This window comes from Myotis yumanensis, unplaced genomic scaffold, assembly GCF_028538775.1.
Source record: "Myotis yumanensis isolate MYYU_CA2020_CCGP unplaced genomic scaffold, mMyoYum1.0.hap1 SCAF_2, whole genome shotgun sequence".
NCBI classification, from domain to species: domain Eukaryota; kingdom Metazoa; phylum Chordata; class Mammalia; order Chiroptera; family Vespertilionidae; genus Myotis; species Myotis yumanensis.
Genome location: NW_027223753.1, coordinates 71,451,787 through 71,465,340, shown reverse-complemented (window position 1 = coordinate 71,465,340; position 13,554 = coordinate 71,451,787). Strand labels below are relative to the sequence as shown.

General features: G+C 39.8%; 1 protein-coding gene across 9 annotated transcripts in view; it reads right to left on the bottom strand.

Moving 5' to 3' along the window:
* The window catches only part of CCDC18 (coiled-coil domain containing 18), a 139,487-nt gene that overhangs the window by 117,025 nt on the left and 8,908 nt on the right, over nt 1–13,554 (bottom strand). For 7 of the 9 annotated variants that reach the window (XM_070405615.1, XM_070405609.1, XM_070405614.1 and 4 more), the window contains 2 exons: nt 10,867–11,028; nt 9,147–9,253 (listed from right to left, as the gene is read on the bottom strand). In XM_070405615.1, the coding sequence (XP_070261716.1) occupies nt 9,147–9,253; nt 10,867–11,004 (245 nt within the window). In that variant the 5' untranslated portion in view covers nt 11,005–11,028. Of the gene's footprint in view, nt 1–9,146; nt 9,254–10,866; nt 11,029–13,554 lie in introns of those variants that run through there. The other 2 variants (XM_070405612.1, XM_070405617.1) reach the window with 2 other exon arrangements.

The following is a 13,554-nucleotide window of genomic DNA, read 5'->3' as shown; positions in this document are numbered from 1 at the left end:
CATGAATGAGTGAGATCATGTGGTATTTTTCCTTCATTGACTGGCTTGTTTCACTTAGCATAATGCTCTCCAGTTCCATCCATGATGTTGCAAATGGTAGGAGTTCCTTCTTTTTAACAGCAGCATAGTATTCCATCGTGTAGATGTACCACAATTTTCTAATCCATTCATCTACTGATGGGCACTTAGGCTGTTTCCAGATCTTAGCTATGGTGAATTGTGCTGCTATGAACATCTGGGTGCATATATCCTTTCTGATAGGTGTTTCTGGTTTCTTGGGATATATTCCTAGTAGTGGGATCACAGGGTCAAATGGGAGTTCCATTTCCAATTTTTTGAGGAACCTCCATACTGCCTTCCATAGTGGCTGCACCAGTCTGCATTCCCACCAGCAGTGCACAAGTGTTCCTTTTTCTCCACATCCTCTCCAGCACTTGTCGTTTGTTGATTTGTTGATGATGGCCATTCTGACAGGTGTGAGATGGTACCTCATTGTTGTTTTGATTTGCATCTCTCGGATGATTAGTGACTTTGAGCATGTTTTCATATGTCTCTTGGCTTTCTGAATGTCCTCTTTTGAAAGGTGTCTATTTAGATCCTTTGCCCATTTTTTGATTGGATTGTTTATCTTCTTTTTGTTAAGTTGTATGAGTTCCCTATAAATTTTGGAGATTAAGCCCTTATCCGATATGACGTTGGCAAATATGTTTTCCCACGAGGTGGGTTTTCTTGTTGTTTTGTTGATGGTTTCTTTTGCTGTGCAGAAGCTTTTTATTTTGATGTAGTCCCATTTGTTCAGTTTCTCTTTAGTTTCAACTGCCCTAGGAGCTGTATCAGTGAAGAAATTGTTTTGGCATATGTCTGAGATTTTGTTGCCTTTGTATTCTTCTAGAATTTTTATGGTTTCCTGTCGTACATTTAAGTCCTTTATCCATTTTGAGTTTATTCTTGTGTATGGTGTAAGTTGGTGGTCTAGTTTCATTTTCTTGCATATGTCTGTCCAATTTTCCCAACACCATTTATTGAAGAGACTATCTTGGCTCCATTGTATGTTCATGCCTCCTTTGTCAAAAATTAATTGAGCATATTGGTTCGGGCTAATTTCTGGACTCTCTATTCTATTCCACTGATCTATATGTCTGTTCTTGTGCCAGTACCAGGTAGTTTTGAGAACAGTGGCTTTGTAATACAGCTTGATATCTGGCATTGAGATCCCACCTACTTTGTTCTTTCTCAGGATCGTTGCAGCTATTCGGGGTCTTTTTTTATTCCAGATGAATTTTTGGAGAGTTCGTTCTAGATCTTTGAAGAAGGCCATTGGTATTTTAATGGGAAGTGCGTTGAATGTATAGATTGCTTTGGGTAGTATGGACATTTTAATGATGTTGATTCTACCAATCCAAGAACATGGTATGTTCTTCCATCTGTTTATGTCTTCCTCTATCTCTTTTTTCAACGTCCTGTAGTTTTCTGAGTAGAGGTCTTTAACCTCTTTAGTTAAGTTTATTCCTAGGTATCTTAATTTTTTTGGTGCGATGGTAAATGGGATTGTTTTTCTGATCTCCCTTTCTGAAAGTTCACTGTTGGTGTATAGAAATGCCTCAGATTTCTTGGGGTTAATTTTGTATCCTGCTACATTGCCAAATTCATGTATTAAGTCTAGTAGCTTTTTGATGGAGTCTCTAGGGTTTTGTATGTATAATATCATGTCATCTGCAAATAAGGACAGTTTTACTTCCTCTTTTCCAATTTGGATGCCTTTTATTCCTTCTTCTTGCCTAATTGCAATGGCTAATACTTCCAGTACTATGTTGAACAGGAGTGGTGAGAGTGGGCATCCCTGTCTTGTTCCTGTTCTTAGGGGAAATGGTGTTAGTTTTTGTCCATTGAGTATGATGTTGGCAGTGGGCCTGTCATATATGGCTTTTATTATGTTGAGGTATGATCCTTCTATTCCCACCTTTCTGAGAGTTTTTATCAAAAATGGGTGTTGGATTTTGTCGAATGCTTTTTCTGCATCAATTGATATGACCATGTGGTTTTTTTCTTTCAATTTGTTTATGTGATGTATCACATTTATTGATTTACGGATGTTGTACCATCCTTGCATCTCTGGGATGAATCCTACTTGGTCATGGTGTATGATCCTTCTGATGTACTGCTGGATCCGATTTGCTAAGATTTTGTTGAGGATTTTGGCATCTATGTTCATGAGGGATATTGGCCTGTAATTCTCTTTCATTGTGATGTCTTTACCTGGTTTTGGTATTAGGGTGATGCTGGCTTCATAGAATGAGCTTGGAAGCGTTCCTTCCTCTTGAATTTTTTGTAGTAGTCTGAGGAGGGTAGGTTTTAGTTCTTCCTTGAATGTTTGGTAGAACTCCCCTGTGAAGCCGTCTGGCCCTGGGCTTTTGTTTGCTGGAAGCTTTCTGATGACTGCTTCAATTTCTTCCATAGTTATTGGCCTATTGAGGTTTTTAGATTCTTCCTGATTGAGTTTTGGAATGTTGTATTTTTCTAGGAATTTGTCCATTTCCTCCAGGTTGTCCAGTTTGTTGGAGTAGAGTTGCTCGTAGTATTGTTTAACAATCATTTGTATTTCTGTGGGGTCTGTTGTTATTTCGCCTCTATCATTTCTGATTTGGTTTATTTGGGACCTCTCTCTTTGCTTCTTGGTGAGCCTGGCTAGGGGTTTGTCAATCTTGTTTATCCTTTCAAAGAACCAGCTCTTGGTTTCATTGATTTTCTGTATTGTTTTTTTGGTCTCTATTTCATTGATTTCTGCTCTAATCTTTATTATCTCCTTCCTTCTGCTCACTCTGGGGTTTTCTTGTTGCTCTCTTTCTAATTCTTTGAGTTGTAGAGTTAGATGATTGACTACCATTTTTTCTTGTTTTTTGAGATAGGCCTGTAGAGCTATAAACTTCCCTCTCAGGACTGCTTTCATTGTGTCCCAGAGGTTTTGGATTGTTGTGTTTTCATTGTCATTAGTGTCCAGGATGTTTTTAATTTCTTCTTTGATGTCATCGGTAACCCAATCAATATTTAATAACATGCTATTCAGCTTCCAAGTGTTTGAGTATTTTGGGTTGTTTTTATTGTAGTTTATTTCTAACATTATGCCATCGTGGTCTGTGAAGAAGCTTTTTATGATTTCAATCTTCTTGAATTTGTGGAGACTTTGCTTGTGACCCAATATGTGGTCTATTTTTGAATATGTCCCATGAGCACCTGAGAGGAATGTATATTCCGCAGCTGTGGGGTGAAGTGTTCTGAAGATGTCAATTAAGTCCATCTGATCTAGTGAGTCATTTAGGATTGCTGTTTCTTTGCTGACTTTTTGTCTAGCGGATTTATCCAGTGATGTCAGTGGTGTATTAAAGTCCCCTACTATGATTGTATTGTTGTCGATCTCTCCCCTGATATCTTCCAGAAGTTTTCTTATGTATGTGGGTGCTCCTGCATTGGGTGCATATATGTTTACCAGGGTTATATCTTCTTGTTGTATTGATCCCTTTAGTATTATGAAGTGGCCTTCCTTATCTCTGGTTATGGCCTTCACTTTGAGATGTACTTTGTCAGATATAAGTATTGCTACCCCAGCTTTCTTTTCCTTTCCATTTGCGTGAAAGATATTTTTCCATCCCTTCACTTTCAGTCTGTGTGAGTCCCTTCTAATGAGGTGGGTCTCTTGTAGACAGCAGATGTATGGGTCATGTTTTTTTATCCATTCAGCCACTCGATGTCTTTTGGTTGGAGCATTTAGTCCATTTACATTTAAAGTTATTATTGAAAGGTATTTGTTTGTAGCCATTTCTTTTTGTGTGTGTGTGTGTGGCTGTTTTCTTTCTGAGCTTGATATTTCTTCTTTTTACACCAGTCCCTTTAGCATTTCTTGCATGGCTGGCTTGGTGGTGATAAACTCCCTTAGCCCTTTTTTGTCTGTGAAGCTTCTTATTTCCCCTTCAATTTTGAATGATAGCCTTGCTGGATAGAGTATTCTTGGATTCAGTCCTTTGCTTTGCATCACTTTGTAGATTTCCGTCCATTCTTTTCTGGCCTGATGTGTTTCTGTTGAGAAATCATTTGATAATCTAATGGGAGATCCCTTGTATGTTACTTTCCGTCTCTCTCTTGCAGCCTGTAAGATTCTCTCTTTATCCTGAACATTTGCCATGGTAATTATGATGTGTCTTGGTGTGGGTCTTTTCGGGTTCACCTTGTTTGGGACTCTCTGGGCTTGTGTGACTTTTTTCTTCCCCACCTCAGGGAAGTTTTCTGATATTATTTCTTCGAATAGGTTTTCTAATCCATGTTCATCTTTCTGTTGTTCTGGCACCCCTATTATTCGTATGTTGTTTCGTTTCATGTTGTCCCAAAGCTCCCTTAGGCTCTCCTCCTGTCTTTTAATTTTTTTCTCCATTTGCCGTACAGTTTGAGTGTGTTTTGCTTCCTTGTCTTCTAATTCACTAATTCGGTCCTCCGCTTCTCCCAGTCTACTGTTGATACTTTCAATGGAGTTTTTTATTGAAGCTATGTCACTCTTCATTTCTTCTTGGGACTTACTTAAGTTGTTGATTTTTTCATCTGTTTCTTCTAGCTTCTTGCATAAGTAGTTGAGTTTTTCATCTGTTTCTTCTTGCTTCTTGAACATGTGGTGCATGTACTCTAGGAACCTTATTCTGAATTCTTTTTCCGTCATGTTGCATATCTCTGTCTCACTTAGCTGCTTTTCTGGCGAGTCCTCCTTTTCTTTCCTTTGGGGGTTTCTTTGCCTACCCATGTTTGATCTCGCTGACATATGTAGATGTTGAGGTGTTCAGTGGCTGCTCCCTGGGTGGCAGGGGCTCCTTGGTTGTGGTTGCTGCTCAGACGGTTGCGGTAGCAGCTGCTTTCCAGTTGGCAGCAGCTCCTCTGGTGGGTGTTGTTCACAGCTGTGTTGGCTCTTCTGGCTGGTGGGGGGAGGCTTCACGTACAGTTGCTGTTCCACAGACAGAGGGTGTGGTGATCAGGAGGCTGTGGTGATCAGGAGGCTGCGGTGATCAGGGGGCTGCTGTTGCTTGGATCTGCTGCGTTGATTTAAAGGCACAAAATACAACAGAGCAAGGCACAACGTACCAGGCACTGAACACAAGTATATTCACAATATTAATAACTCCAAATAAAGGTGACCAACCGAATTAAGAGAATTAGGGGATAAGGGAGAACGAAGAGAAGAAGATAAAAGAGAGAACAGAAAAGAAAAATAAGAAAAAAACAAACAAAAAAGGAGTGCAAAAATAGAATTGGGAAAAAAGAGGGGGGAAAAAAGAGAGCGAAAAAAGAGAATGAAGTAGAAGTGGGGAAGAGACTCCCCGTATGAGGAGCAAACTCGAATAGAACTGCCACTAATCTCAACAAATTCCAGCAACAGATCCCTGGAGATGAATGCAAACTACAAACCACCAATAATATCCAGAGGGGTAAGGGAAAACAGAAGCACAAAAATAGCTGGGGTGGGGTGGGGGAGGGAAGGGAAAAACCAGCAGAAAAAAAAAAGAAAAAGAAAAAGAAAAAGAAAAACAACCTCACAACCAGTCCTAAAAAAGAAGAAAAAACACAAAACAAAACAAACAAACAAATTTAAAAAAAAAAAAAAAAAAAAAAAAAAAAAAAGCCCAATATATTCAACAATCAAGAAAACAATAGAAAGATAAGAGAGAAAAAAAAATGGTTGGAAAGTGAAGAAGGATAAAGAATAGGTGTATAAGGATTTAGAGCAGTAGATTGGAAATAGGATATATAAGTAGGGTGGAATTAGACAGGGGGTAAAAAGAGGGAATTGGGAAGGTCTGGAGCAGGAATAGGGTAAGAGAAACAGGACACCAAAAGGGGAAAAGTAAGGAAGAGGGTTTTAGCAAAGAGGTGGAATTGAGATAGGGAAAATTAATGCTAAAGGAACGATGAAAATAGAATGGAGAACACTAATCCCAAAAGAAAATAAAGAGAAAATAAAATGGCACTTTAAAAAATGGTAAAATGGTAGGAGTAATAATACTGGTTAAAAATAAAAATGTGGTAATTGAAAGGGTAAAATCAGGTGATGGAAAAAGAAGAAAAAGAGAAAAAAAAATTGGTTTCTTAGTAAAAAGGTGAAAAAATTAAAAAGAAAAAGAAAAAGAAAAAATTTGCAGTAGTGATGGTCTTTCGGTTCTTCTACTCTTCAGCCTGGTTCGCCTTGGTCCTGCCAGGTATTTAGGAGAGTGTTGCCTGCATTACACTGTTCCTCCGTGTTGTAAATCACAGTCCTGATTTTAAAGCAGGCCGTATTTGTGATCCAGTCTGCCTTAATTTGTATTCCCCTAAGAGTCAGTTTGTGGCTCAACCTCTGGGTGGCAGTGTTTTTGGGTTGGCCTCTGAGGCTATACAGCTTCTCTATCCTTTTTTAATCCTTACCCTGCTCTGTGTTGTTGGTGGGACTGAAAATCCCTCTATAGGCCAGACCCTGGTAACTCCCAGGGACTAATCAGCTTGTTTTAGTCCTTTATCTCATACAGGGTGGAATCTGGGTGTGGCTGTGCTCCTTGCCTGGGGGGCTGGGGGGGAGGAATTCCACCCTCTGGAGGAATGGCTGCCCCAGTCCTGGGCCCAGGGGGGTCTCAGCACTCAATTCGCTGCCACCTCCTCCGGCTCCCCCTCTTTCCTCAGCCTCTCCCCAGATTCCCCTCGTCTGCACCTTCACCCTCTCTTCAGCACAGGTGAGTGTCTGTATCCGAACTGTCCTATGAGCAGGGTTCAGTGAAAACAAAGAAACAGACAAACGCCGGCCGGCCGCGGAAACGCTCCTCTTACCGGTCTGGGAAACGCTCTTCTTACCAGCACTGCATGGTCTGGGAAACGCTCCTCTCTTATGGGCACTGCACGGTCTGATCAGTTCCTCAGGATGCCCCCTTTAGTCTCAGTTCTCCGCAATCACAAAATCCAAATCTCAAATCTCCTGGCGCCAGCAAACCCGCGGAACTCCTTACCCTGGTCAGGGTCTGTGTCTGTCCCAAGAGACGCGGCTGTCTGCCATGCGGTCTCCCTCCGACCCTCTGGGCTCAGGTCTGGCAAACTTTCCTGCCCAGATCCCTGGTTTTTAACCTTTCCAGGGGAGGTCTGCCCTTCCAGGCTGCAAGCCGTCTCACCAGCTGAGTAAATTTGCCAATTCGGGGTGGGTGTTATTAGTTTCAGCTGCTTACTCCGTTTGCTCCGGGACAAGACCTGGGACGCGTCTGCCTATATCGCCGCCATCTTGCTTCCTCCCTCTTATTGTTTTTATATCATGTTTTTGCTGTTTTTATATCATGTTTTTGTTGTTTTTATTTTTTTTACTTTTTGTTTTTATATTTTATTGATTTTTTACAGAGAGGAAGGGAGAGGGATAGAGAGTTAGAAACATCGATGAGAGAGAAACATCGATCAGCTGCCTCCTGCACAGCACCCACTGGGGATATGCCCACAACCAAGGTACATGCCCCTGACTGGAATCAAACCTGGGACCCTTCGGTCCGCAGGCCGACGCTCCATCCACTGAGCCAAACCGGTCAGGGCAATTGTTTTTATATCATGTTTTTGCTGCTTTTATATCATGTTCTTGCTGTTTTTATATCATGCCTTTGTTGTTATATCATGTTGTTATTGTTTATTGATCAATTTATATATTATTTTCATATACATTTTACTAATTTCCTTTCATCTCTGATACCTCTATTATAGAGAAATGGCAAGTAGCAATATTAAAATATTTCTTCTAATTAATTTCCTTTCAATGTGCACGAATCCATGCCGGGCCACTAGTTACAAAATAAAAGCAGTAGCTTTTCCATGTACTATCAGTGAACAAAACAAGAACAAATTCACAACCAAAAATATACAATACCTAGGACTAACCATAATATATGAGTTACAAAAAAATCTGAAAAATTCTAATGGTCATGAAAGACAACTTTAGTGTACATCTGAATCATCTGCAGGACTTATTAAAACCTAAGACTGTGCCCTGGCTGGATGGTTCAGTTGGTTGGAGCATTGTCCCATACACCAAAAAGGTTTCGGGTTTAATTCCCAATTAGGGAACATACCTAAGTTGAGAGTTCAGTCCCTGGTTGGGGCACGTATGCGAGGCAACTCATCGATGTTTCTCTCTATATATCTCTCCCTCTCCATTCCTCTCTCTCTAAAATCAATAAAAGCAGCATGTCCTTGGGTGAGGATTAATAAATACACAAATAAAGATGATCTATCCTCATATTTAAAAACAAACAAACTAAACATAAGATTGATGGGTCCCACCTCTCACAGTTTGTGATTCAGTAAGTATGCGATAGGACCTGAGATTTGTATTTCTAACAAGTTCCCAAATAATGCTAATACTGCTGGTTCCAGAACTACACTTTAAGAATCACTAAAATGAATTAATGTGCTATTTAGTATGTATATATTTCTTATTTCAAAGCAGAATAGAAAAAATTATAAATTGCCTGATTCTGTATATTTTCTTTCTTGAACTCCAATGAAGAGATAGAGAAAAGGCATATTTATCATTTAACATCTATGAGTTTTAGTAAGGAATAAAAGAATACTTCCATCAAATTACATATACAGCTATGTAAGGCAAGAAATGAACAAGTTAAAATTTAATAAAAGCATGTAAATAAGTATCTCAGCCTAGATCTAGTCTTTTATTTTTAAGTCCCCATATACTGCATGAATCCTGAAGCCAAGAGGAGCTAACACTGATTCAACACATTCTAACATAGTCCATAGTCCAGTACAGATTTATCGGGACAGAGGACAAGATTTAACAGAAGTAGGATTTAGCAGAAGTAGGAAATAAAAATTTGTTGTTGTTGTTAACTCTTAAGCAAGGATATTTTTCCATTAATTTTTAGAGAAAGTGGAAAGGAGGGGGAGAGACAGAGAAGCATTGATATTACAGAGACACATTGATTGGTTGCCACCAGCACTAGCCCCAACGATGGCCGGGATGGAGCCTGCAACCGAGGTATGTGCCCTTGGTCGGAATCAAATCCGAGACCCTTCAGTCTGTGGGCCGACACTCTATCCACTGAACCAAACCGGCTAGGGCAGAATAGAAATTTTAAAGCTATAAAAAGTATACTTACCTCAAAACTTTATCTTGGGCTGAAACTTCTGCTTCCAAATTTATAATTTGTTCTTCTAAGATTGGCACATTGGCTGCCTGTTGTTGAGCAGATTCAAGCATAGAGATCTAAAACAAACAAGGTAGTTCTAGATGGTGGAACTCAGTGATCTTTCTCATTCTTTTTTTTCCATTTTTAAAGTTTTCAACAAAAGGGAATGTATTGTGCTGCCTGGTGTCACTAAGTGGTTAGAGTGTCAGCCCGGGTCGTGGGTTCGATTCCAGGTCAAGGGCATGTACCTGGGTTTCAGGTTGATCCCAGCCCCAGTACAGGTATGTGACAGAGGCAACCAATCAATGTGTCTCTCTCACATTAATGTTTCTCTCTCTCTCTCTTTCTCTCTCTTTCTCTCTCTCTCTCCCCCCTTCCACTCTCTAAAAAAAATCAATGGAGTCCCTGGCTGGTTTGGCTCAGTAGAGAGAGCATCGACCTGCGGACTGAAGGGTCCCAGGTTCAATTCTGGTCAAGGGCACATGCCTGGATTGTGGGCTCAATCCCCAGTAGGGGTTGTGCAGGAGGCAGCAGATCAATGATTCTTTCTCATCATTGATGTTTCTATCTCTTCTCACTCTCCCTTCCTCTCTGAAATCAATCAATAAAAAATAAAAAAGATAAATGTTTATTTCCTTTAATAAAAACACACAAATTTGCAATCTTAAGATTTTAAGCTTGCTCTCCCTCCCAGGAGCACAGCCAAGCCTTTCCCCAACCCCTCCTCTCCTCCCCACCCCCACAGGCATGCATGTCCTAAACTCTAAAGGGCCCCTAAGAGGCTTGCAACCAGGGTAGTGATGGGCATCAGCAGTCTGTCCCAAGCAAACCCCTAAACCCGTCTCTACAGCCCCCCTTTCTCTGACTTTTTAGTGAGCCAAAGCAGCTCAACCTAGCTTATTTCAGTCCCTCTGTTATCCTAGGCCAGTGATGGCGAACCTTTTGAGCTCAGCGTGTCAGCATTTTGAAAAACCCTAACTTAACTCTGGTGCCGTGTAACATATAGAAATTTTTTGATATTTGCAACCATTGTAAAACAAAGACTTATATTTTTGATATTTATTTTATATATTTAAATGCCATTTAAGAAAGAAAAATCAACCAAAAAAATGAGTTCACGTGTCACCTCTGACACGCGTGTCATAGGTTCGCCATCACTGTCCTAGGCCCTTTCTTGTTTAATTTTTCCCAGCTTAATAAATGTTCTCTAAAATAAAACTTAAAAAAAGATTTAAAGAAGCTCTGACTTATCTAAATGCAGACTATATAAGTTTCTCTGAATCATTTTCAGATATTAAATTCATTCCATATATAGATACTATCCTATCTAATAAAGACAGAATATGCAAATTGACCATCACTTCATGACAAAGATGGTGGCACCCACAGCCAATAAGGAGGGAATATGCAAATTAATGTGACAAAGATGGCGGTGGCCAGCCTGGAGCTAAGGCAAAAGGTGGCGGCCAAAGCGAAGGCCGGGATCCTGGGTGCCAGAGGGAAACTTGTGCCAGCAGCCAGGGGAAGGAAGGCCTATTCTTGCACGAATCTTTGTGCAACAGGCCTCTAGTATTATCATAATAAAAGCTATTCATAACACCTTAAAACAACACAAGAATATTTTTCCAATTCTAAAACTTCATGTAATTATGATTTTCTGTTAGCATAGTCACCATTTTAAGAAACATACTTTTGCTCTTGACTGTGTTAATTCAAAGTGGATAGATTCTATCTTAGTCATTAAAGAATGATTCTGTGAGACCAAACAGGCATTCTGTTGCCTAAGTTTATTAAGTTTCTCTCGAAGACTTTTCATCTCCTGATCCATAGCGTTAGAAGATGAAAAAGATATCTGAAAAATCAAAAAAGAACAATCTATTATTGATTATTTCATTAAGCATTACATGTAATTAATAGAAAATGGTGAACAATTATCTATAAAATAACTAAGTAGCTCAGAAAATTAATTAAAATATTTAGTGAGTGTTGGTGAGGAGCTGTGGAACAATCAGTTCCCTCTCCATCACTGTTGAAGGAGATGTACATAAACAAGTACAGCTTGGAACTTTGGAAAAGTTCTTGGTATTATCTATTAAAGCTAAATATGCTAAGATTTCACAGTTTTATTTCTGGTATAAATCTGACAGAAACTTTTATATTTTTGCACCTGAAGATATAAAAATATTCATAGCTACATTGTCCATAAGAGACAATTGAAAGAACCCAAATGTTCACCAACAATAAAATGAATACTGAATAAACTGCATACATATTTTTATTTCACGCTTTTAAATATATATTTTACAATAAATTATTTTAATTTTCATAAGGGTTAAGATTTTCAAAACCTGATTTAATTATTATTATTACTTTAAAGCTATTTTTAAAAGGCACAAGCATTTTATTTTTTAAAATACATTTTTATTGATTTCAGAGAGGAAGGGAGAGGGAGATAGAAACATCAATGATGAGAGAGAATCATTGATCAGCTGCCTCCTGCACGCCTCTTACTGGGGATCGAAACCGCAACCCAGGCATGTGCCCTTGACTGAAATTGAACCCAGGACCCTTCAGTCTGAAGGTTGACGCTCTAGCCACCAAGCCAAACCAGCTACGGCCTTATTTAATTTTTTTTTAATAATATATTATACTATTCAAAAGTGAAAACTATAGAAAAGAGAAAGCATACACAGAAGTCTCATTCCCATCGTTAGTAGTTACATAACCAATGTTTTAACATTACCATTTATAAATTTTTAAAACCACTCATACATCAAAAAATATTTAACAGCTTACATAGGAATTATTACTAACTTATAGTTTTAAGTAAACCTAGCCTTCAGGTGTTTTCACATGCATATACAAGCAATACAAATTATCCATGCAAAAAACTGCATACTATGTACAGTTGGACCTTCATATCTACTGATTCTGCATCTACGGATGCAATCAACCACAGATCAAAAATATTTGGAGGCCACCATCTTTATTCCAAGTTTCCTATACAAAATGCCCGGTGAAGCCACAGAAACTGTCCCTGCTACAGAACAAGAGTTGCCACCAGGTTCAGACAGGGTCTGGAACAGAATCTGACAATGATGAATCAGTACCAGAGCTTGAGGAACAAGATTCCATACAGGCAATCATACAACAAGCCAGCTGGTGGCAGCACCTGCTGAAATCAGTGAAGAACCAGTCAGGAAGGAAAAGAGAGCCAGAGTGAAAAGAAGGCATAGAAGTCTATGTCCAAACTGGGCCTTGGACATAGGTTACAGGGGTTATTAGGGTCACTATCCAGAAATCTAAGAATATCCTTTGTCATCATAAAACCAGATGTCATTTTTTTTGGAGAGATTTCAGAGGAATGGTGGCATGAGAGTGCACCTTTTCCTCTCCCCCTAAAATTTCAATAAGTTAACCAACTATAATTCAACAAAGAAATCCCTGCTCAATACAGACACATGTCTTAGAGACCAGCACACTGAAACATCTAAAGGTGGGCAACTGGGAACAAATGGAGAGATGAGAAGGGAGTGAAGTGCAGACGGCCTGTAGACACAGCCCTGTAGCTGGGAGCTCCTGGCTCAGCTGGCAGAGAGAAGAGAGAAAGCCTGTGGTAGCAGGTGCTTCCTTTGGTCAGAAGGAATAGAGAGCTGCAGGGGCAGTCAATCAAGGTAAGCAGACTGGAGCAAACAGCGACTGAGCTAACAGACGCCTGTCAGAGCACAAGATTCTGCCAGGCAGCTCTCCACTGTCAGGCTGAGCAGTGGTATTTCAGACAAAGAAACAAAGTCACAGAGCCCTGCCTCTGCCATTTGGATTCCCAAAACTCACTTCCCATTGCCCATGGAGTCAGATCCAGGAGCATACTATCTGCAAAGTAAGAGCTGTTGCCGTTGAACCACTGTTTCCTACTGTGACTGATCCACGGGAGGGGTACTTGAGGTGGGACCCTCAGAGGTCAGGGGTCTCCATTATGGTGAGAGAAAAAAAAACCCACCCTCAAGCAGGGTGGCTGTACTGTCTTACAGAAGCCCTGGAGATTCAAGACTGGGAGAACACAGAGGGAAAAAAATCTTACAATTCAGTGCCATCTACTGAAAATTAGTAGAAAGACCTCTTCAGAGATAAATGCATAAGCAAAGGAGAACAGCAAATACTATGAGAGAACCGCAGTAACAAGGATGACCAGAAAGAAAATGAAAAATCCCCAGAAAACAAGCTGGGACACATGGAAATATGTGATATAAATGACATATTTCAAGACTACAGTTCTGAAAATACTCAATGAGATGCAACAAAAATACTGACAGGCAATTCAGTACACTCCGAAAACAAATCAATGAAAAAAAATGAGTATTTTACCAAGGAAATTGAA